Raw genomic sequence first — 24715 nt, 5'->3', positions numbered from 1 at the left:
TTACTTCTGGCGTTGATTGTTATCTCATGAGCTTTTTCAATCAGCAGCTCTTTTTCTTTCTTCCAGGAATGCTTTCCCCCATTTTTATGTACTGGGCATTTTCCTTTCTAGCTACATTTAAGGGGGTTTTTGCTACTCTTGGCTTATCCTTATGATTTCTCTGTAGCTGATACCTCACTAGTGTTATTTTGTGTGAAAGGTAGTCTGTAAATATCAAAAATTATTATTGTTGTTTTTGTGGTATAAAGGAGACTGAACTTGTGTGTAGCTGAAGGCATGTGGTTTTATCTTTGTACAGTGAAGTCCCTTAACTCCACATTATGTATGCTCTGTGAAATCTTCAGTGCCCAAAGGTCCCTTGGTTTTAGCAATAGGACAAGAGCAAAGAGCCTCAGGTCGTGCTAGGGGAGGTTCAGATTGGATATTAGGAAAAATTCTTCACAGGAAAGATGGTCAGGCGCTGGCCCATCTGCCCAGGGCAGAGGTGGAGTTGCCATCCCTGGAGGGGTTTAAGACCAGTGGATGTTGCCCGTGCTGGGGAATGGTTGGCCTGGATGGTCTCAGAGGGCTTTTCCAAGGTAACACATTGTGTGATTGTGTCGGTGCAGTCCCTCCTGACATCGTGGGCGAGGAGCAGAACGTGTCAGTGCCGCTGGGCCAGGCGCTGGAGCTGCAGTGCCAGGGCAGCGCCGTGCCCCCGCCCCGCCTCGCCTGGCTCAGGGACGGGCGGCCCTTGCTGGAGAAGCCAGGCCTGAGCATCTCTGCAGATGGCAGCGTGCTGAAGGTAAGCTGGGCAGGCAGGGCAGGCTGGGCTCGCCCTGGGGAGCTGCACCCTCCATGGAGGTGGGACAGCAGAGTAGTGTGTGAGGAGGGAGGGATGGCAGAGATGTACCACAGCTGGCTGGGTACAGAGCTTGCTGGATTCATGCTCTATTATTAATATTCTGGGAGACATATGTAAAAATAGAATTGAAACCTTAGCCCCCTCTCGCTGCACATTTCATGAGTAATTATGTAGGAAGAAGAAACTCAGGTTTTCCTTTTGTCCCCAGATTGAAGGAGCTCAAGTGCAGGACACTGGACGCTACACTTGTGAAGCAACAAATGTTGCTGGGAAAACTGAGAAGAACTACAATGTCAATATTTGGGGTAAGATTTATTAAGCTTATTCCAGAAATGGGAACAAGGTTCAGAGCTGAATTATGATGTGAGACACTGAAATCCTCTGTAGTTCATCAACACTCAGCTGCTAGGGCTCGTACAGGGATATATTGTTGTGTTTGCTGTAGTTGAGCAGGCTTAAGGCAGTGCACACATTTTTCAAATTGCTTTAATTTAGTTCTAAATTAACACCAGTTACAGGCCTTTGTTGAGCTTGCAGGAATGAGAGTAGTTAGAGCTATAACTAGCGAGTGGCATCCCTTCTTATGGCAGGGGCTTGGAACAAGATAATCTTTAAGGTCCCTTCCAGCCCATACCATTCTGTGAGCATGATTCTACCTGGGTTTGGATCCATAGCTTTTATTCCATTTAAAGTAACATGCCAACTTTCCACTTACTGAAATGTTGAAGCATTGAAAATTCAGATAAATAAAAGCTGCCTTACAAACTTATTAGTGCTGCATCGTAAAAACAGCTTGAATATTTTTTTTCTATGGCTCTATGATGAATATGGCTTAGGACATTATTTTAATAATTGCTTTTGAGAAGATTTTCTGCACCATCATTTTCTTCTCATGCTCAAACTGAAATGTCCCTGTTTTACTATTGTTAATCAATTTCTTACTTTGGAGTCACAAGACTAGAATTACATACGAGGGTTTGTAACACTAAAATGACATTTTTCAGTTCAGTTTTCAAGTCTGACATTATTAAAAGATCCATTCATGGCATTTGAGTTAGCGGTGGATGTTGTAGTACCATGCCATTTTTCCATGCTGAAGCAAATACCATTTGCTGTGCAGGTCAGCCTCTGCTTGCCTCTTTTTCTCCCAGACTTCTGCACAGGACCTTTGCTGGAGGGATTTAGATTTGTTCCATTATGCCTTTCCAGTAGGGCCTTTCCAGTAGGATTTGAATGGAGGAATAATTCTTTGCTAGTTAGCAGCTTTGATGGGATAAGCTTGATAGAAACCACAGGCTGCCTGTGAAAGCCTCTGTGGATAATTGTTTAGAATTATAGCTTTCATTTATGCCCCGCATCCAAAGTCCTCCTTGCTATATTTTGACATTTTAAATCCAGGAAATGTATCCTTCAGAGGATCTGTGAGAGCTAAGTGTGGATCCAGGAGCCAGCCTGTGAGTTAAATGAAGAGAATAGCACAGGCTTGTCCTGGCTGGAAGCAGGACAAATCAAGGGTAAAGCAGACAGTACCATAATGCCCTTGTTGTTTCAAACCCCACACATCTGGTTGCTGCTGGAGAGCTGGAGGTGTCAGAAGGAGACACTGGATATTGTCACATGCATTAAAAAAGTGCTGCATAATTTGCTCACCTGGGAGGTTTTATTTGCCAGGTTCAACCTACATTCTCCTCTGCTTTTTCTTGGTCTCTACCTACTCTGTTTTCATCTGATCAAAATGATTCCCTGGTTCCTAAGAGGCAATTAGCTCTTCCCTAGGGATTGAACCAAAGCTTTTTAAGACTGAGAATCAGAGTAAAACACTGGTCCCTTTTGTCTGCAGCTGGTTTAGAGTCACAGAGCTGTAAAGCAGAGTGATCCTTCTGTTGCAGGAGGGTGATCAGAGCGGGGGGATCCATAGCTTTGGATGTGGCAGCCAGCGTGCTGATGCAGGAAACATTCAAAGGAAAAATGTAGGCTGAATTTTAAAAGTCACTGATGATGATGATCTCTGTGGGTTTATTAGCTGAGGCCATGAATGAGGTAGGCTCTTAGAGCTGGAGTCACTTGACAAAGTTCCCCAAACCATCTTTGTTTGGTGAAGTCCATTAAAGGCAGCCCAAATTAAAGCCTGTGCATGCAGCAACCCTTAGAGCCCAGAAGGATGGATGCAGTCATTCCCAAGTGTATTGTTCCCTACCCAGGGCCTGATTAGCATTGAGGAGACAATCCTTGTCATTGCTTCAGAGCTGAATGGGAGAGATTTGCATGAGGGTCACTTGGGGTTTACTGCTGGCTAATAATGTATTGTTTCAAAGACTGCACTTATTTGGCTTTTCTTTGCAGTGTCACCAAGTATTTCTGGCTCAGATGACAGCTCTCAGCTGACAGTCAATGAAGGGAGCTTAATTAGCCTCATCTGTGAGTCCAGTGGCATCCCACCACCCAGCCTCACCTGGAAAAAGAATGGTGGGTAACTGCCAATTGTCTGTTTTATAAAGCAAATGGGATAATTCTGACCTGCTGGGTTTGCTTTTCATCTTGTGTATATTTCGGATGGTGTGTTCTGAGGAGTTCAAATGTGCAGATACATCTGCATAATCCTGGCATTGAGTAACGTGAGCTCCAGGAGTAGATTATTCCCTTCTCTCTATCTCACCTCTGCTTGGATTAGGTGTTTCTAAAGTTGCAAGCAGAAGTGCTGAGATTGCTCAAAAATGAACTGTGGAGCACTTAAAATGTTTATTTACCATGGAGCAACAGGACAGCAGCACAGTGCCCCATGCCTGGAAGTGTTCCAGACCAGGGTAGATGTCTTCTGAGCAAGTGGAAGGTGTCTGGGCCCATGGCAGATAGTTGGAATGAGATGGTCCTTAAAGTCCCTTCCAACCCAAACCATTCTGGGATTGTAAGACTTGTTTGTGGATCCCAGATGTCAGGGCCAGGGTCACTGGGAGTCCCTTGGTGTGAAGTTGAGTTTCTGCCCTGTGATCCACTGCATAACATAGATTCTCTGAGCTGGTTTTAAATCTACAGCCATGGCACCCTGCCAAGCGGTGAAGATACGTGTAGTTGTAGTCATTGCTTTGGGGATTCACCAAACCCTTTCTCTCCTCCCATCTTGTTCAAGAGTAGTCTGCACACCTTGTGCTTTAGGGGTCAGTTACATTGCCAAACACCTCTTTAGGAGGTGGCAGACAAAGCCAGCTATTTTCAGCACCTTCTTTTAGCACTGCTGGAGAGAGAATACAGGACAAAATAAGATAATTTACTTTTCCAGTGTGGTAATTCTTGTGTTATTAATCAATCTTAGTTATATTTGTGTTTTTCTAAGCAGAACAATGCAATATGGTATGTACTTGTTTTAATTAATTCTGGCTCATGAAAAGAGCAGGTTTTAATTACAGAACACTTTTTCCAATGCATAACATTTTCAGAGAACAGGAAGTTCTTTTTAAACCCTGTCTCTTGGAAGCTAGAAAGGCCTTGTATGACATGTAAATGCACTGCAAGGCTAATGTGTGTACACTTAATGGCAGGAAGGAGACTTAAACCTGCTAGAAAGTCTAGAAAAGCAGTTAGAAAGGAAGAGTCTGTTTTTCAGCATGTTGACATTTGGTGCACTTTGTAGAGAGGACTTCAAAGGCACAAGAGGGAAACGAAGATTCAGCTTGTTAGAAGTATCCATGGCAGGTGCATTCCTTCTGTCAGGAAGTCTCCCTGCAGTTTGGAAAGATGAAAATGGATAATAACCTGAGGTCTCCAAGACTGAAGAATCTGCTCAGAGAATGCAGTGGGAGTTTGCTGTCATGTTTCTACTGCGGATTTCCTGAGAAGAAGCCTGTGACACACAGCACATAGTTTGAAGCCTATAAACTATATATTTCTAAGCACTGGCTGTGCAGGGTGAGACAATCATATGCTGAAAAGTGAGTCACCTTTTACTGAAAGTGCTGGGCTTTCTGCTCAGTGGAGGTGTTCCAAACTCTGGATCGATGTGAGTGAGAGTCAGTGTGCTTTAGTTCAGGGTATGCCATGAAATCAGTGGTTAATAGAAAAAGTCCTCAGGATCTGCTTGTGCCAAGTTCCTGCTCTCTGGAAAAACTCTGACAGAGTACATCTAAAATGAGCAAATGTACAACTCAGTCCTTTTGAATGAACCAGTGGACTTCACACCACATGACTTTGATTTGCTCCTGGCCACTTGTGTGGTTTTATGTGACAGAACGTGTCTTGCAGGCTTGCCTGTGGTGCCGGAGCCATCGGGAAGGGTGCGGGTGCTGTCTGGGGGCAGACAGCTCCAGGTTGCAGTTGCTGACAGATCTGATGCTGCATCTTACACCTGTATTGCTTCCAACATGGCTGGGAGTGCCACCAAAGAGTACAGCCTGCAAGTGTACAGTAAGTGCCAGGAAAACTGTGATCACGGTTTACCAGTTGGGCATTAATGTTATGGGAGTGTGAACTGGGCAGTGATGTTGAGCTGCAGGCTCTCCAGAGATGGAGTGCTGTCTGTAGGACTGTTTAGAGGTAGTTCAAGGAGAGTGTTACGTCATTAAAATTTTGGCAATTTGGACCTGTAGCTTGACCAAGACATTGCATATCCCTGTTGAAAAAGTGCACAATCCACTGATGTAACCCCTTTATTCTTGTCCCCAAGCTGCAGTAGTGATGACAACTGAATGAACTTAGATTTCTCTTAATTCCCTTAGACTTTACTATATTTTTGTTGGGACTAAAAGGACGTATTTTTAAACAATCCTACAGAGAAGAAAATCTTCCAAAATCTGTAGGGATTGATAGTGTGGGGACAGTTTTTTAATTTAATTTTTTCTCTTGTTTGCATTTTAAAAATTGCCTGTAAGTTAACATTTTAAAAAACATTTTTACTTTATGCTGTGGGAGACGGGGAAAGGAGCTGATTTGTTTTTTACTGACCCTGCTGCTCTGGAAAATTGACTCAGCAGCAGGTGAAGATGCTGAAATGCAGCTCCCAGTTGACTCCTACACTGACTGTGTCCCTTGTTCTTCCATAGCTCGACCAACTATATCCAACAGTGGTCCCCACCCGTCAGAGGTCATTGTCACCCAGGGAAGTGAAATATCCCTGGAGTGTGAGGCTCAGGGCATTCCTGAGCCGGCAGTGACGTGGCTGAAGGACGGGCGGGCGCTGGGCAGTGGCAGGGAGGTGGCAGTGCTGGCCGGGGGCCGTGTCCTGCGGCTGCAGCGTGCCCACGTGTCTGACACCGGCCGCTACGTCTGCGTGGCCACCAACGCTGCCGGGCTGGCCGACAGGAAATACGACCTCAGTGTCCACGGTGAGTGGGGCCACCTGGGGCACGTGGAGATTCACCACTGGGTGGCCAAGCCGTGGTGTGCAGCCCAGTGCACCTTCTGGATCTGCTGCAGGGCACGCAGCTCTAGTTGCATTGTTAGGAAAAGCCCACAGCCTAGTTTATAACTCCTGAGTATTTTAAAATTGTAGCCCTCTTTCTATTAATATCAATCTACCCCAAGTTGCTTCATCTCCCAAGATAACCAGGATATGGTACAATTTTACATGATATTGAGGTGAGTGTCATGGTGGGAAATACTCTGTTGTTGGAGAGAGATTAATTAAGGTTTAACCAAGACCACCCTGCTACTCACCCTCAGTAAACTAATATTTGGGTGACACTAATATTGTGAGCAAAATGAATTTGTATTTGCTCTGAAGTATAACTTTTCCTTATTCTTTGCTGTAGTTCCCCCAAGTATTGGTGGTTACCTGCAGCTGCCTGAAAACATCAGCACTGTGGAGAAGAATCCCATCTCCCTGGTTTGTGAAGCCTCAGGAATCCCCTTGCCTGCAATCACATGGCTCAAGAATGGGTTGCCCATCACCTTGAACAGCTCAGTGCGAATCCTCTCAGGTACAAAAGCTGGAGGGCACATGGCAACATCTCACTTTGTCATGCCCAGAAATACTCTTCATTATCTCTCCTATTTATTTTTCTTCACCTCTTCCTCTTTACAGTTGTTTTACCATTTAAAGAGGAAAAATCTTTGAAAGAACAAATGACAAAAACCAAAACACATCTCTAATTTCTATGGGTCTGTATATGAAACCAAAGAGAGCCTCAGAAATGAGTGCATATAAAAGCATTTCTGGCTATGTTGTTGCTTTGACCTTGGATTTGCCGCTGGCAAGTAGAAATCTCATGACAATAACTTTTTATGAAGTTTTATGATAGCCACCATGCAAAGCCTCATCATGAACCTAAAAAAACAATCAGGTAAAGAGCTGGAAGGTGTTTAGAGCTCAGCTAAGACTGCATTTGAAGCTGATAAGCTTCAGGGTATTTTAATGAGTGCAGCTTTTAATGTTACAGATAATCCTGTCCTATGCTTTCCCATTTTTGCATATGGTGTGTGGAAAAAGGAGTGGGTGTGTGATTATTTCCCAGTATGAACCTGGCTCTGGGAGCTGCTCTGCATTCCCTTCAGTTTCAAGTTGCCATCAACAAAAATAACCTCTTCTGGGCTTGATTGTTTCTGTCCTTGCTTTCTACGCCCACACTAATCTCACCTCCTGGATCGAGAATCAGGAAGGGAGAGACAAAAAGATGTTTATTGTTTCTGGATGTTGGCTGTATGGGAGGGGAAACACACCAGGGCTCAGGCCTTTGTTTTCCTCCAAACTTTGTGCTTCAGAAAGTTACATGTTGTGGTAGTGAACTGTAGCCAGCATGGCACTTGGAGCTTTATTTGTGCTTGTAAAGCTGTAAAAAACAACAACAACAAAAAAATCCTCCTCTAATTTTGGATTTAAATACTTTGCCAAAGCAAGATTTTGGTTCTGTTAACTGAAAACATACTTGGCATTGTGGATAATTTCAGTGTGTGGATACACTGCTGGCAGCTTTTAGTCAGTTAATTAAGATCATGGAATCACAGAATATCCTGACCTGGAAGGGACCCACAAGGACTATCCAGTCCAACTCCTGGCCCTGCACAGGATACCCCAATGACTACACCGAGTGCTTGAGAGCATTTTCCAGATACTGATGTTTGCTTTTGATGATCCTTCCTGCATATCTTCTAGGAAAAAGAAAAAAAAATCCACTGTACCTCACCTGCTTCCCCTGCAGCCTGTGCCTTAAACATACTTGCAAATCTTCCTTTTAAAGGAATGTGTCTGTGCAAAGGTGACTTGACTACCACAGACTCAAGAAGAATCTGTTCTTTCAAACCATTGCATGTAAACCACTGCTATTATCAGCTGTTACTCTTATTATTGATGGCACAATTAGTGCAAATGCTAGAAGAGAGAGGTGAAGTTTTATTCCTTATCTATGAAAATACCTTAAGGGTATTTATAGAACAAGGTATTTATAGAGATAAGCTTATTTTTATGTGTACACACATAATAATCACCGATGAGGCATTATTGATTTTCCTGAATATTCATTTAGAATCTCAGTACAGCAAAGCACTTTCGTGAGTGAAAAACCTGCTGAGGTCCTGTGTGGTATCCCAATTTCCTGCCTAGCAGTGTGTGTTACAAACACAGTGTTCCTGCCATGTTCTGAGTGCCAATCTATTAATCCCATGCAGTGAAGCAGGGTGTGTGTGCCCTGCCCAGCCTGGGATGGTGCTGGCTGGCAGAGCAGGGTGTGTGTGTGCCCTGCCCAGCCTGGGATAGTGCTGGCTGGCAGAGCAGGGTGTGTGTGCCCTGCCCAGCCTGGGATGGTGCTGGGTGGCAGAGCAGGACTCTGATGCTGTTTTGGCTGTCTCAGGGGGCCAGACACTGCGGCTCAGCCCTGTGAGTGTGGCAAATGAGGGACATTACACCTGTGTGGTGACCAACGCTGCAGGAGAGGCCAGGAAGGACTTCCACCTCTCTGTCCTGGGTGAGTACCTGCTTGGGTTTGGGGCAGCACAAGACAGGGGTTTATACAGTAAGGGGGAGGGCATTCTCTATACTTTGCTGGTATTTTAAAAAATATTATGCCAAAACACACATCCTTGGGGGGAAAAAAGTGAATTTGATACCACAGACAGAAAATCAGGTTGTACAGAGAAGCTTCTTCTGCATAGAATCATAGAAACCTGGAAGGGTTTAGGTTAAAGCACATCTCATTCTAAACCTCCCCCACCCCCTCCCCATGAGCATCACTACTCCAGCTTGCTCCAAGCCCTGCCCAGCCTGGCCTTGGGTACTTTCAGGGATGGCAACCTGTGCAACAACCTCCCCACCCTCACAGGGGAAAATTCCTTCCCAATATCCCATCTATCCCTGCCCTCTGGCAGTAGGAAGCTATTCCCCTTTGTCCTGTCCCTCCAGGTCCTTGTTCAAAGTTCCTCTCCAGCTCTCCTGGAGCCTGTTGAGGTCCTAGAAGCGTCTCCAGAGTCTGCCCAGAGCCTTCTCTTCTCCAGGATCAGCAGTCCCAGCTCCAGTACAGTGGAAACCTTTAGTCAGCAGAGCCTTTAATATGACAAAGGATATAAACCAATGTGGTAGGGGATGATCCTGCTGATGCACTTAGACCAGGAGTTGTCCAGCAGGCTCTTTAGATGCTATTTAGAACCATTACTGTACTATTCTATCACATTACTTAATTTTGCAAATCAGTGTTTTCCCCAGAAAACGCTACTTTTTGGTTTATTAACTGTTATTTTTATCAATAACTGTTAGGTCTGGCACAGTGCAAGTTTTCTCTCAGCATTTCTGTGTAGAATTTTGTTCTCTGAGGTGTTAAGGATTTTGTTCTCTGTTTTTCCTTTCTCTGAGGTGCTGAGCACCCCTCATCTTCCTTTGCCTCCAGCTGATTTGGGCATATTCAGCCAGTAAATGATAACTCCCATTCAAGTCAGTTCATGTTTATTTGATGAGCTCATGGAAGTGTAAGTGTGATAGAATGGAAGAGATGGATAAACACTGGAAAGCATTCATTGTCTGACTGTTTTCTTTGGAGGGTTTTAGTAGTAGGGTGTTCTTGAGGGTTCTGGGAATCTCTATTGCACAGGCTTTTTTTTCCTTGAAGAAAAATGCTCAGTGAAGCTGATTTCAAGTGGAAAATTCCATTGTTCAGTCTTCTCTTCCCTCCCCCAATAATTTCTTTGTCTTTCTAGAGGAAGGTTACTGGAATGGGTCCTGGCAGTGGCACAGAATCCTCACCAGTTGCTGTCAGTGGGAGCTGTACACAGACATGCTAGGGTTTTTCTGGGTTACTGTTGGTGGTGCAGCAGTCTGCAGGCAGAGCTTGGTGGAATAAGCACAATATTTATATATTTGAAAAGGGTTTGGTGTGGCTTTGCCATATTTTTGAAATTAAGATGTGTTGACGACTTAGTGTATTATTTTGGAGTCAAAGCAATGAGTTGCTGTCTTTGTTTATGAATAGAAGTAACTTCTGGCCTGACTTAAGTGCTGAACTTTATGATTTTAAGTTTTGTTTTCCCCCATCTGTTTCCTTCACTCAAGTTTGAACCCTTCATTAGTTATCAGAAATCTGGTGTAACATTCTTGTCTCTGTTGACAATGAATTCTGCATATTTCCATGATTCTTACTTTTTTAAAACGTTTGCTTCCAGCCACAAGCTAGATCACAAACAGTTAAACATATTAAATATATTTTAATTCCTTTCTTCTTAGGTCTTCTATCTAGGCTGAAAGTTTGCACTTTGCAGGATTATTAAAACATAAATCAGGCTCCTTACTCTGACATTTTTGTTACAAAATTTCCTATATCTCCTGGAGACGGAGTGCTTTCTAATTACTACAGATCTCCTTTTCAGCCTGTTACACTCCATGCCTACTTTGACTTGTAGTGCCAATTTCTTTTGGCCTGATCTACAAATGCCTCTACCTTGAAAGAAATAATTGATCACAGCTTTTAACCAGTGCAGCTACTCCCCAGGATGCTCATAATCTGCCCTCCACATCCAAAAGCACAAGTTGACCAGGATAATTTGGAAATATGTCAGCCACCTCAGCCATACAGTAGGAGTTTCCTTGCCTTGGGTAGGCTGTTTGGGGAGGGTAGGATAGGTATTTTAGGGATTTTATCTTTTACTTCCCTAGAAAAATGTAATTTGTACCACAGCAAGGTGCCTTAGACCTGTGTAGTGTGTTCATTCCCATATGGAATTAGCTGTATTTGCAGAGAATGCTGATCAGCTGTGGCACAGCATCCACTTGTTGGGAATCTGTTGTATTGCTCTTCTTTTTTTATGGCAGTGACTGTGTAACCAAACACAAGCAATGTTTGTGTTTGGTTACACAGTCCTAGTCCTGTGTTCCCGGGCTCATCCCTCCTGGCAGCATCCTCAAGCAGCCTGTTGTATTTCAGTGTTGCTGAAACCATGCTGATGCTGTGTCCTTGCCTGTTGCAGTGCCTCCAGGGATTGTAGGGGAAAATACACTTGAAGATGTGAAAGTGAAGGAGAAGCACGGAGTTACCCTGACATGTGAGGTGACAGGTAAATGAACAGGTTATGATTTACCTTTGCTCATCAAAGCCATGGTCAGATCACTACTGGTGCTGCACAGCCTGTTTTTAACAGGATTTCAGTTCAGTGGGATTTTTAAATCTTAGATTTAACTGTGGTGCTTAGAGCAGGACTAAGCACTCCTTGTAAAGATTGGATGAGATCAGCCAAGAGGGATGTTGCTGTGATATTTCTTCTTCAAAGGCCTGTGGAATTTCAGACAAGGTATATATCACTTCAGGAGGTTCAGAGACTTCAGAATGCATTTTTCAGAACTTCCCTCCTTGAATGCACATGAAAAGCACACCTGAAACTGTATTTTCCTGTTTCTCAGAAATCTTGGTATATCCTAGAGGTTATGCACCAACTCATGTTTGCCATTTTCCCAACTCCATCAAGGGAACCCTGTGCCGCAGGTCACATGGCTGAAGGATGGGCAGGCTCTGGCTGAGGCTGGAGATGCCAGGATCGTGTCCAGAGGGCGATCCCTGCAGATCTCCGAGGCGCAGCTCCTGGACACGGGGCGCTACACTTGCATGGCATCCAACGCTGCTGGGGACAGGAGCAAAACCTACAGCCTCAACGTGCTTGGTGAGCAGCTGGGCTGCCTCTGCCACAGGAGCAGGCAGCTCAGAAAGAGTCCTGTTGGAATTCTGTAGGGCTTTTGTGGCAGCAGTGCACAGGTTGCCTGTCTGTGATTAGAGTTTTACATCTTAGTAATTGATAGATGATAGTGGTTTGATAGAAACACCAGTGCTGTGCTTTAGACAACAGAGCTGGAACACAGGGAACCTTCACAGGATATTGTCCCTATGGAATGGGCAGCAGGACAGCACTTTGGCTTATTGTGATTCAAGCAAGGAGCATCTGAAGAGCATTTCAGATTGTGATCTCTTCAGAAAGCTGAAACCATCTGCACTCCTCTTTTTTTTTTTTTTTTTTTTTTTTCCATGAGGGTTATTGCACAACGAAGTGCAAACAATGGTGAGTTTGTGTTTGTTTTCCACACCCTTGTTCCTAGGCTCATCCCTCCTTCCAGGATCATCAAGCAGCAGCTCTGCTCAAGGAGTGGTGGCTGGCTTCCTGGGGAGCTGTGCTTGACAAAGGCACGGGTGGGATTTGTCCACACAGGTGGACAAAGCACGAGATTCCACTGGTTTGGGATCACTGCTGACTTCAGGACAAAACATAAAACCTGCTGAGTGTTATCTGGGTCCAGGTTTTGGTGCTTCTTGTAGGACTGCTCCCCAGCTAGCTGAGGCTGCAGCCAGATTTCTGGACTGAACAGGGATCAAGAAAATAGGCTTTTTTCAGAGAGGGGCTTTCCTCCCTGTGGTTACTGATTTTGTTGTTCCCAGTGGCTCCAAGCATTGTGGGAGCAGACAGCCAAGGGAATGCAGAGGATATCACCGTTATCCTCAACAGCCCCACCTCACTGGTCTGTGAAGCTTATTCCTACCCCCCAGCCACCATCACCTGGCTGAAAGATGGGAATCCCTTAGAGTCCAGCAGAAACATCCGCATTCTGCCAGGTAAACCCTGTTCTTATTGAGAAATAACACCTGATCCTTTTATTGCATGTTTTTCTATTACATACTTCTTTAAAAAAATCAAATTATATATTTCTATTAAGTGCAATGCACTGGCATAGGTTGCCCAGAGAAGTTGTGGCTGCCCCATCCCTGGAAGTGTCCAAGGCCAGGCGGGATAGGGCTTGGAGCAACCTGGGCTAGTGGAAGGTGCCCCTGCCCATGAATTGGCTTTAAGTTCCTTCCAACCCATTTTCGGATTCTTTGTACTTCTCTAGCACTTCCCATTCCAATATTTTTAAGTACTTCACATTGACTGATTGTTTATTTGTGTTTTATTATGTATTTATTATTTTGTACCGACAAGCAAAATGATGGGAAAATTCATATGAGTTAATGAGGAATATAAATGACTTGCAGTTAAATGTGGAAATTAGATGGAGAGAGATACAAATTAATAAAGAGAATGAGGTGGGATTTTTCTAGGTTATTATTAGTTTGCCATTTTTAGTTTGTAGAATAACTTTTCCCTGGTACCTGTGGAAATGGAAAATGGGAGCAAGCTTCAGAGGGAAGACTGGAGTACTGTAGATGTACAAGTACCTTACCTTGTTAACTGCAAGTGTTCAGAGAAAGAATGAGTCTTGGCTAAATATCTTCAAGAAATTCCCTGCACAAATTTCTTGACAAAATTTCTTAAGAAATTTCCCAAGAATCCATAAGCAACAGGAGTTGTGATCCATGGCACTGCCATGACTCATGCACTCATTTGTTACACATGGTAGTTAGCATAGTAAGCAGTCAGGTTTTCTGCTCTTCAGAGAGTAGATTTTGGACCAAAGGGTTGGAAATATGCTGCAGGAAGTATTTAAACAACTGGGAAGCAAGAGTCTGGCATGAATGCTGTTAAAGGTTGTGTCTTTGGCAGGTGGGCGGACCCTGCAGATCCTGAATGCCCAGCAGGACAGCGCTGGAAGATACACCTGCATAGCCACAAACGAGGCTGGGGAGACACTGAGGCACTATGAAGTGAAAGTCTACAGTATGGCACTGCTTTCAGTTTTTGAAATTCTAATTTTGCATTCTTCCATTTTCCCCATTGCAGTGTTACCTGTCCTGATGAATACAGGATTTCCTATTAATGGCTTTGCTGAGCAGACATCTGTATTATCTCTGGCATTGCTGGTGGAAAGACACCAGAAAAGTTGATTGTTGTATCCTTTGCAATGCTACAGTTGTGCTAAAAACCTTTATGTCACTCAAGGGAGGACATTTAAGAAACACTGAACTCCAGTTTCCTCTGAAATGCTTCTTTTGGAGCTGATTTTCAGGTCAGATGAGTGCAGCACAATGAGAGATGTGAGCAGAGAACCTCCTGAGCACAGAAACCATTTTAGAAAAACAGGAGAGGGCCTCTAACATCTAATGGGATGCTTTATTGAGGAAGGCAAAACAGAAGGATGTTATTTTAATGTCCTTCCCTAACATCTCATATGCACAAGAGTTTTCCTATTCGAACTTTCTGTCAGCACATTTTCCTTTGAGAATCTCTACCTACTCAATTTTAATGCTCAAACTCTTCATTATGGGCTCAATCAAGCATGATTTTTAACTTTATTTTAAATTTCCCAGTCTGATTTGGAATTGGTTTCTCCCTTACAGTACCCATACTGTTATTTAATTACACCAAGTCCTTAATAAGCCCCCTCTGCATTTGGAATAACAAGAAGGTGACAAATGAGTTCATTACTAATGCATGGCTATGTGGGAATGTAATGCCCTCCACCCCCAAATGCCATTGGAACTGCCAGTTGTTATTAGGATACTGTAAGTATTAGGGGAAAAATTAAAAATTCCCAGTGGAAAAGAAGAGTTGAGAATTCTCTGAAAGCATTTTACATAATTTCAAAAATATTATGAGACCAAGCTGGGGGGCAGCTGAAGAATTTTGAAACATTCTATTTTCCTTCTGATTCAGAAAGAAACAGGATTTTGCAACACAGGGATTTCTGTGGAAATGTTGAGTTTTGACTAGTTACCCTGAGTGTGGACTTGTGATCAAACATATGTTTCTGGGAATATTAGTTTCCATTAAAATGCTCCTCAATGACTACAATACCCTGAACTTGATAGAATTGAAGCCAGGCATGTAATAATGAAGTGCTGTAGTTAGGTAGGGCTGTAGTCAGGTTTGCTTGTTTAAAAACCAGCATGTTTTAAAAGTTCAAAAGTGTTGAACCCAATTTTGTATATTTTGTGCATAATAACTGTACTAAAAATAGCTGAAAATACACACACACACACACACACACACATATATATATATATGTATAGTAATGATTTGGCATTTGGCTATGGGCAAGAGGCAGTTTGTTGGGGGAATGCACTTGCTTTCCAGGAGGTTATCATCTTAGTTAATGTTGAAATGCTGCAGCAGCCAATAAGCCATGACAGTCTCTCCCCTCTCTGCCTTTGTCTGTGTGCAGTTCCACCCACCATTGCCAAAGGGGATGTCTCAGGGACAGGACTGTCCCCCAAGGAGGTGAAGATCAAAGTGAACCGCAGTATGACCCTGGAGTGTGAAGTTCATGCCATTCCTGCTGCTGCCATCAGCTGGTACAAGGATGGACAGGCCAGTCACAAACTCAGTTCCTTCCTCTGAGGAGATGTGGGATAGGCACAGCTGCGTGTTCCCTGTCCCTGGAACTAGCATCCATGCAGGGAGAGGATTAACTCTCACTTCTTGCTGCTGGCAGAAGCACTGCCCAGCAGTTTGGGGTGTTTGCTGGCACCCAGACCTCTGCCAGTCAACATTTTGGCTTTTGCTGGGTGCCTGGCCATGCCTGGGACACCAGGGCTGGAGTTTCCAGGCCTGGCACTGGCCTGTGCTGGGAGAGGGAGTGCCCTTCTTGGCAGGAGCATCCCATGGTGTGATGACAGGGCTGTGGCTGTTGTGTAAAACCCCCAAAGGCCCTGTTAGTTACAGATGGTTCTCTCAAGTGCTGCCCTTGCAGAAGTTGCAGAGCCTCCCCCTTGGTCCTGGCAGAGCTCACAAAGCCACAAGAGCATCTGGCTGCTCCAGGGGGGTGAGGCACAAGTCCTGCCACACACAGCGCTCTATGGATCTGTCTGGGGAGCTGGGAAGGGCAGGGCCACGGGGACACACTGAAATAGAGCACAGGGGTAAATTAAAAAGGAACTGTGCTGCTCTTCTGTAAGAAAGGAGAGTGTAATCCTTTACTTGAGCTGTTCTTGGTCGGGCACTCATTGTGGAGCAGCTCTTCCTGGATTTAATGAGCATGTGGGAATAACGTGGATGATCACCCACTGGCTGTTTCAGGTGTCCTCTACTGTTCTGGGAGTCCTGGCTGTATTGCCAAAGAAAAACTCAATTTGGGGAGTTAAGAGGTTCCCAAAGGCAGTGACTGTACACACCTGACTGCCACTGGCACAGAAGCTGCTCCTCCTTAGGCTGCCCTGGATGAAAGGCTCTCAGTCCTGTCCATGGACTGAATGAATTCTTCCCTGCAGGACTGGAGTTCAGTGCTGATTCCCTAATCATGGAAGCATGGGGTCATGGCATGGTTTGGGTTGGAAGGGACCTCAAAGCCCATCCAGTTCCACCCCTGCCTGCCATGAGCAGGGACACCTCCCACTAGACCAGACTGCTGATGTAGATGAGCTCATGTAATGAATGTATTCTGGACACACATGCTGTGTGTCACTGCAGCCTCTGCTGTCACCTGTGGGCCACATTTGGGCACAGGAATATCTAATCCTGTGTCTCTCTGTGCTGTTGCTTTGTCCATTCTATGTTCAAACCCTGTCCTTGCTGGCAGCGGATCTGTAGGATGGGTTAGATTAATTTGTTCACCTCACAGAAAGCTGGGAATTTTCCAGGTATTGGAAGCTTGGCCAGTGAGTCAGGGATTGGATCCAATGCCGCAAAAGCACTGGCCTGATGGGGATGGCATTGCTCCCCTCAGCAGCATCCTGGGGCTAAGAGTGATGGAAAATCACATCCTTGAGGAGACCAGCCACCACGAGTGGAAGGATGAAGATGCAGAGTTTCTGACAACCATGAAAAGAAAATTGTCTCCAGGAACTTGGAGCTTGATTGAGTTTACTCATATCACCGCCACAAATGTGGCTATTTCTGGTGTGTTCTTTGCTGAGTATTAATTTTCATTTGAATTGACATTGCAGCCACTGCAGGCAGATGAGCATATCCTGATCCAGGGCGGTGGCCACACCCTGCACATCAAGGAGGCCCGGGTGTCAGACACGGGGCGCTACACTTGTCTGGCCTCCAACATTGCTGGGGAGGATGAGCTGGAATTTGATGTAAATATTCAAGGTAAAAGGGTAATAAAAATCTCCTGTTAGCATGCTTTTTTAGTGTTCTGGGATGCTGGAATTAATAATTTTAGATCCTTTACCTTTGCATGGTCAAACCCAATGCTTTTGTGTTTTTAGGGATATTTTGCTAATTGCTGACATGTAGTATTTGATTATTCTTTTTTAAGTTGTGTTTGTGAAATCAGTGCAAGGACATAGGAACTCTGATCTTCCTCTAAATGCCATGAAAAATTTTAATTTGTTTTGAACTAAGACATACTTCACTTTTCTGTTTCAAGTAGTATTTAGAGGCCCCAGACATAAGCATCCTATTGGCCTACTGTGTGTAAATACAAGGAAACAATCATGAATAATTTCTGAAAATTTAGACTAAATGAGAGCTTGAGTGAAACCAGATACCACATTGTTTAAGTATTTTTGTTGATGAATACCCTCTGTGTTTGTTACCAGGTCATCTTACACTGTTATTTATTACTCTTCAAAAAATACTTAGTAAATTGCTCAATTGTTTCTTCTAGAAGAACTAGAGTTTTCCTGGGTAACTTAATGTGGGGGCGGGTTTTATTTAATACACTTAATTTTTATTGCTGCTGTTGAACATTACAATACCTTCTTATTTCTTTACTTCAAAACAAGCTACTTCTACTGCAAAATGCTAACGTAATTCCTCTTCTTTGTTGTAGTTCCTCCTAGCTTCCAAAAGTCTTACAGGGAATGGGAAGCTGGGAACATGGTGGATGCAGAAAGAGGTGGAGAAAGTAAAGATGTGATTGTCAACAACCCCCTCTCACTGTACTGTGAGACCAATGCTGTTCCTCCCCCTGTGCTCACGTGGTTTAAGGATGGGCATCCCCTGAGCTCCAGTGACAGAGTGCTCATCCTGCCAGGTGGGTGTTCAGCTGGCACTCGCTGGCCCTGCACTGAGGTGATCAGAGGGATGGAGCCCCTCTCCTGTGGGGAAAGGCTGGGAGAGCTGGGATTGTTCAGCCTGGAGAGGAGAAGCTTCAGGCTGACCTCAGTGTGGCCTTCCAGTGCCTGAAGGGGCTGACAGGAAAGATGGAGACAGGCTGTTCACAAGGGATGGAGGGACAGGACAAGGGGGAATGGACTCAAATTAAAAGAGAATGGGTTTAGATGGTATATTGGGGAGCAATTCTTGGCTGTGAGGGTGGGGAGACCCTGGCACAGGGTGCCCAGAGAAGCTGTGGCTGCCCCTGGATCCGTGAAAGGCCAGATTGGAGCAAGCTGGGATAGTGGAAGGTGTCCCTGCCCATGGCAGGGGATTGCATTGGATGATCTCTAAGGTCCCTTCCAACCCAAACCATTCTATGATTAAGAAGTGGCCTTGGTGCTGGTATTTGTGTAGTGATGACACACTTCTCCCCTTCAGAGCACTTCTTTAATGTTTTTTTCAGACTTCATTAGCTGGAAATGTTTCTCTCTAGTCCTTGGCCTTAAGTTGTGTTTCTCTAATTTAATAAGTAGTCCCTAAAATGGTGTGAATGTCACCATTGAACTCTAACAGTGAATCACGGAATTGCAGAACAGTTTGGTTTGAAGGAATCTTAAGGCCCATCTCATTCCACCCTCTGCCATGGGCAAGGACTTCCCATGGACCTTCCACTAGCCCAGGTTGCTCCAAGCCCCATCCAGCCTGGCCTTGGACACTTCAGTGTGTTGCAAGATGAAATGCATCAATGATACCTTCTCTCTGATGTGTTCCTGATTTATTTCCTTATTAAATTTGCTTTGACACAAAGATAATTGGAATGTAGAAGGAATGTAGGAGTAGAAAAGCCTCTTAACCAAGGAGTGAGGCATGGAAAGCATGTTTGCAGCAGAGAAATGGCCATAATCCCCTAGTTAAGCTTGTGGGGCAGGAAAAGAGCTGCCTACAGTCATGAGTATTGCTGTGCAGAGATGGTTTGGGATGGAGTGTTTAAGGAGGGGCAGTGGTAAAAGAGGAGCCCCTGCTTCTTCATCTTGTTCATCTCTTGATAAAGGAATGACAAATACTCCCAAAGTGTATTCCTAAGATCTCCTCTCCTTCTGAAGATATGTATATGACTGTGCTTTTATGAAGAGTAGAGTGAAAAGTACCTCTAAGCCTCAGAAGTGAATATCTGTTCAGTTTGGAACAGAATATTCTGTGCTTGTATTTCCTTTTGCCTATTAGTTCTGTGCCATCTTACTGAGAAATATTTCTATTTTTGATGGAAGAATAATGCCTGGCTACGTATTGCTGTGGCATGATCTTCCTTTATGTGGAATTAATTGCTCTTTTCTAACATTTCAATATGAGCATGGCTGCACTCCAACTATCTGCCTGTAGAAAAAGTAGCCAGGAAATAAAAACCGTCAGCTACTTATAATTCAGACCAAATGCTGACCATTCATAAATTTGCTTGCTCAGGCCTCTGGTGGGATGTGGTGTGGAGACGATGGAGAGTGCTTGATGCTGCCTTGGCCTTTTGTTTGCAGGAGGCCGGGTGCTGCAGATCGCGCGGGCCCGCGCGGCCGACGCCGGCAGATACGCGTGTGTGGCGGTCAACGAGGCAGGGCAGGACTCCATCCACTACGACATCCGAGTGCTCTGTGAGCTCCCCTTCCCCTCTGAGTGCCCTAATAAGGGTTCTGTGCAAAACAACCAACCATTACAGCCCAGGAGTTCCTAGTGTTTTTAATGTGTGTTTGTAAGCAATGACGTTAATGTGTTTAGGGTGCTGGAGCTGTACTGATTTGTGTGAACAGAGTGTTGATGGTTTTAGTTCCATGTGTGTAGCTCATTGTTACAGGAACTCAGTTGTGTTACAGCTCTCACCATTCACCAGAAAGAAAAGCATAGGTAAAAATCCAGGTTTTATCTTGGTATCTCTTGTTCTCTCCTCAGCTTCCCATTTCAGAATTGTGACCAAGACTTTTCTCTCTTTCTTTATTTTGGCCATCATTTTCTGCAATTCCTGCAGAACTCCCAAAGCCTGAAGGGAACTGAGGATTTAGATTAATGAATGCCTGCACAACCATTTGGATGAACTTTTGTGTCTGTTGATGCGTCGGTGTTTTAGCCTTGGGTAACACTTTGCTTTTATGGCAGTGTTATACCACTGAAAATACTGATTTATTGTTACAAAGGGCTCCTGCCTTGGAAATTATCTTCTATTTTGATGGCAAAGAACACAGTGGAATATTTGGAAGATAGATTTTCACCTCTCTTTCTCTCTGTATGCTGTGAATAAGTGTAGTTCTGCTGCAGTCCTTGGAGTTAGGCTGAGTTGTTACAGCTGAATTACTCATGGGATGGCTTTATCTGTCACTGGATTCACTGGAGGTTTCATTCTTTTCTCCTCAAACCCAGTCTAATCTCACAACCACCTGAGAGGTGCTGAGTGACTGCTCTCCTTACTTTTGCTCCCTGCAGCTCCCCCATCCATCAGTGGGGTTGATGGGGACCTGCCTGAGGAGGTGACTGTGCTGGTGAGCAAAGAGGCAGCCATGGAGTGCATTCCCACTGGGAGCCCTTCCCCAAGTATCACCTGGCAGAAGGATGGCCAGCTCCTGGCAGAGGATGACAAACACACATTGCTGTCCAATGGAAGGAGGTTACAGGTAGTGTCATCTTTTTTGTAGTGGAAAAACTGGGGGTTGGCAACAAAAAACTGTCTGCTTTTGCTGAGTAGGAAGTATTTTCTTCTTCCTACAAGTTGCTGCAAATAGTACCTTAGAAGTTTTTGTCCTTTGTTCCTGTCCCTCACCTGCTGCTTGTCACTCTCATGTAATTCCTCAGATCCAACCATTTGTGGGATCATGCTATGAACCACATCACTTGAAATCACTTACTTTTAAATATTATTGACTTTTTTTTGAGCAAATAATGAAAATAGTGTATGCTGAAGAACTTCCCATTGATGAACAAAATTGAATAAAACAGTGAAAGCAGAGAGCTGGGCTTAATCCTCTCCACTTGCTTCTTTGGCAGTGAGTTGTCTATATATTAGCTCCAAAGCCATATCTTGTCTCTTTTTGCCTTAGATTTTGAATTCCCAAATAACAGATACTGGCAGGTATGTCTGCATTGCAGAAAACATAGCTGGAAGTGCCAAGAAGTATTTTAACCTCAATGTTCACGGTAAGTACTCTCATCCATAACTTCTGTCTTCTGTCAAATGCTGGTTCAGCTTGGGTGTGTTATTTTTAGCAGACTGCTCAGACCCCCTCAGGTTCATTCATGTGAGCCCTACTGGGTGTGATGGAGATTCTGACAGACCAGAACTCAAATATCAGTTTAAAGTACCTTGAAAACATTTGGCTTTTGATACCACGTGGCTTTAGGTCCCCATACATGTTCCAGAAAGGTGGGAATTGTAATTGAGGGAGCCTTGTGTGGTGGCTGTGTTCACCCAGTTGGAGTTGCTGAGCCCTGGAATCATGAATTATAAGGAGGTTGGATTATAGCCTGTTTTGATATATTCAGAAAATGCATTTTTTCAAAGAAATGAGTGATAGAAAGCATCAAACAAAGGTACATAGCTTGTAAAAGCTTGGGTTTTAGAAATGTGCCCTTTGTGGTTCCTTTCTGTTCTCTATTTTTGGTTTTCTTGTGGAGTTACAATAGGGTTAAAGTAAATGTTGGCTTTAGGCATCAGAAGTCTAAGAAAAATACAATCAAGACATTTTTCATAAAACAGTTTCCACTACGTCCCCTTCCCTCTCCTGATAACTTCAGAAAAGCAAGACATCTCTAATTAACATTTCAGAGAAAACCCAGACTTCCCATTCTATTTCTGCCCACTTTCAGCTTTCCATCCTGAAAAGAAGTATCATTCCCACTAATTCTTCTGTACCATTCCATGTTTCAACCCAACAAGGAATACTGGCAGCTACATGTTTTTCTGCTTTATCTGATAGAAAACAAGGGCTGTACTTTCTCCCATTTAAAGACAGTACCAGCATCCCAGGAAAGTGAGGAGTCAGATTATTGCACCCAGAATAATTGAATTTTTTCCTCTGTCACACATGCAGCAAATTTACCTACTACATGGCACAGATTTATAACACTTTTTGCTACTCGGTAATGCACTTAGCCAAAAATAGTGTTGTCGTGGGAAAAATTTGCCCTAGAGTTGTTCTCTGAGAAATTATTTTCTGGTCAGACAGTGGAGTCTGCCCAGATTTCCTGATGTGTGAGTTTTGCATTTAAATCAAAATATTTCACTTTTCCTGACATTCGTGTTTAAATTTAAACTTCTGTCTTAAAAACATCTGGTTTTAGTGACTATGGCTGAATACTATTCTCTTAAAAGAAATATTTGCATGAAGTTTCAATTCTAACTCAATAGTATTAGCAACTTAGGTCTATTTTTCTAAATGCAGTTTAATTTGAAAAATTAGAGTGTAGCTGTTCAGGAAAAGACCACACAGGGTGAAGCATTAAGGAAAATGCATTATCAGTAAGCAGCAGGATCTGTGTTTTGTCAATGTCACAAAAAAGACTGTTTCCCAGCATTTTTATGTGTTTCTAATAGAACTGCTCCCATAAGTTTAAATAAAATACTGAAGATGATCTGAATAATAAAACAAATATAACACCTTTTAAAACATAGGAAATAAGCACCCAGATTTAAAATAGTAGGGAAATAATAGGTAATTTTCATGCTGAGTGCTGTATTTGAGCCCCTGACTGTGACTTTATGCACATACAGATACACTTGCATAAGCAGATTACCTGTGGTACATTTGTGGGTGCTTTTTGCTGCAGAAATTGAAATCAACACTGCCACAATTTAAGCAAGTTCCATTAAAGACTGCTGAGATTTGGCCCTGTACATTAAATTACCCACTGCCAATAGTCACATCTGTGGAAGATGAACTGTAAAAGTAAATAAATATAAATAACTATCAAATGCCGTCACAATTCTCCACTTGCTCTGGTGAACCATTTTATCCTCTTTATCAGGGAAATATTCTTCAGTTATTCCAAGCTGAAAAATACAGGCTGGATTCCCCATTTACATGGGCTGCTCTTGTTTGTGCAGTGCCCAGAGGAGCCATAAAGTTGCCTTAATGACTGGTTTGTGTCACTCAAGTGGCAGCAAACAGCTGGAGCATTTCAGGGGGAGATGGGCCAAAATACTTCAGTGTTTCTGTCTTTGAAGAGGAGGATTCCATGTGTTCTTTGGAATGATTTTTCCACCCAGTAAAGCCAAGAACATGCTTTTGCCTTCCTCTTAAGTGTTTTATATATCCCCACTGCAAAAACATGGCAACTGGAGCTTGGGGGTTATTAAAAGGAAGAGATTTACAGTTCTTTCATTCTAAATCATTCTTGTAGAAAGGTCACATGTCAAAGTATTCTTGATTTTAAAATTCTGGGACTTGTAAGCTTAAGGAATGCACCCCTTGGAGCAATGCTGCATGCCAGGATTTTCCAGTGCTTAACTCACTGCTAAGCAACAGGTTTGTCTGGTTGACAGAACCACTCTGAACTGTGTTGGGAGGAAAAAATTTGGGGTCTCTGTAGGTGGAAAATTGATTGTTCCAGAGAGAACAGGAGCAGCAAGGAATCAGGAAGAAGTGATAGTCATCCTACGTATCCTGACAGTGAGAATTTGCTGTATCCTGCCTCACACAGCAAATGTCCATGAGCACTGATAGAAAATTGGCAGTGCATTGTCAGGATCTGGTGTAGGTTCACTAGCCCTCCCAAGCGGCCAGCACAGAAGGACTGCAAATGGAGTAATTGACATTGTTGTGAAGTACAGGACCATTAGGTTGTTTCAGTCTCATTTGCAGATGCATCCAAAGAGCAGTAGATCCATTCATAGGATGTGGAAGATTTTTGCAACCTGGCTCTTTGGCAAAATGCAGCAATTCAGCTTTAATATAGTAATTCATGATCTTGTGGGAGATCCTTTGCTGATGCAGTAATAGGTGCTATTAATGTATTTCTCTCTCCACAGTTCCTCCAAGTGTTGTTGGGACTAACCCCGAGAATCTGACCGTGGTGGTGAATAATTTCATCTCTCTGACTTGCGAGGTCACGGGCTTTCCACCTCCTGATCTCATCTGGCTCAAGAATGGAAAGCCTATCAGTTCAAATTCCAACACTTTTATTGTGCCTGGTGAGGAATCTCAGCTATTCTGCAGCCTTTGGGCTCAGCTTCTGTCTGGTTTGTCCTGACAGGGCCCATGGCCACTCTTCGTGGAGCACAGTGCCTGTGCTCAGCCTGTTACACCTGCAATTCTAAACCAGCCTTTGGGATTGGCACAGTCAGCACAGAGCAAACCTCCAGCCTTCTCTCCTCGCTCCAGGTGCTCGGACGCTGCAGATTCCCCGAGCCAGACTGTCGGATGGTGGAGAATACACTTGTACTGCCAGGAACCAAGCTGGGGAAAGTCAGAAGAAGAGCTTCCTAACTGTCCTTGGTTTGTGTTTTGCTATTTTCTGAAATAGTATTTGTTGCTTGGGAAGCGTGGGGAGGTTTATCTGCGTTATGGGGTTGTTTCAGCACAATGC

General features: G+C 43.9%; 1 protein-coding gene across 1 annotated transcript in view; it reads left to right on the top strand.

Annotated features, from left to right (window-relative positions):
* HMCN1 (hemicentin 1) overlaps positions 1-24715 on the top strand; it is a 163689-nt gene that overhangs the window by 99098 nt on the left and 39876 nt on the right. Inside the window, exons 41-59 of the mRNA XM_058808957.1 lie at positions 609-784; positions 1053-1149; positions 3188-3310; positions 5081-5242; positions 5878-6159; positions 6586-6753; positions 8620-8733; positions 11219-11305; positions 11714-11905; positions 12673-12846; positions 13772-13885; positions 15330-15475; positions 17050-17200; positions 17886-18089; positions 19684-19797; positions 20621-20808; positions 21232-21328; positions 24159-24320; positions 24511-24624. Of these exons, the coding sequence (XP_058664940.1) occupies positions 609-784; positions 1053-1149; positions 3188-3310; positions 5081-5242; positions 5878-6159; positions 6586-6753; positions 8620-8733; positions 11219-11305; positions 11714-11905; positions 12673-12846; positions 13772-13885; positions 15330-15475; positions 17050-17200; positions 17886-18089; positions 19684-19797; positions 20621-20808; positions 21232-21328; positions 24159-24320; positions 24511-24624 (2865 nt within the window). The remainder of the gene's footprint in view (positions 1-608; positions 785-1052; positions 1150-3187; positions 3311-5080; positions 5243-5877; positions 6160-6585; positions 6754-8619; positions 8734-11218; positions 11306-11713; positions 11906-12672; positions 12847-13771; positions 13886-15329; positions 15476-17049; positions 17201-17885; positions 18090-19683; positions 19798-20620; positions 20809-21231; positions 21329-24158; positions 24321-24510; positions 24625-24715) is intronic.

This window comes from Ammospiza caudacuta, chromosome 7 (genome assembly GCF_027887145.1).
Source record: "Ammospiza caudacuta isolate bAmmCau1 chromosome 7, bAmmCau1.pri, whole genome shotgun sequence".
In the NCBI taxonomy this organism is placed as follows: domain Eukaryota; kingdom Metazoa; phylum Chordata; class Aves; order Passeriformes; family Passerellidae; genus Ammospiza; species Ammospiza caudacuta.
Note: the sequence above shows the minus strand (reverse complement) of the source record. Positions and strands in the feature narration are given on the sequence as shown.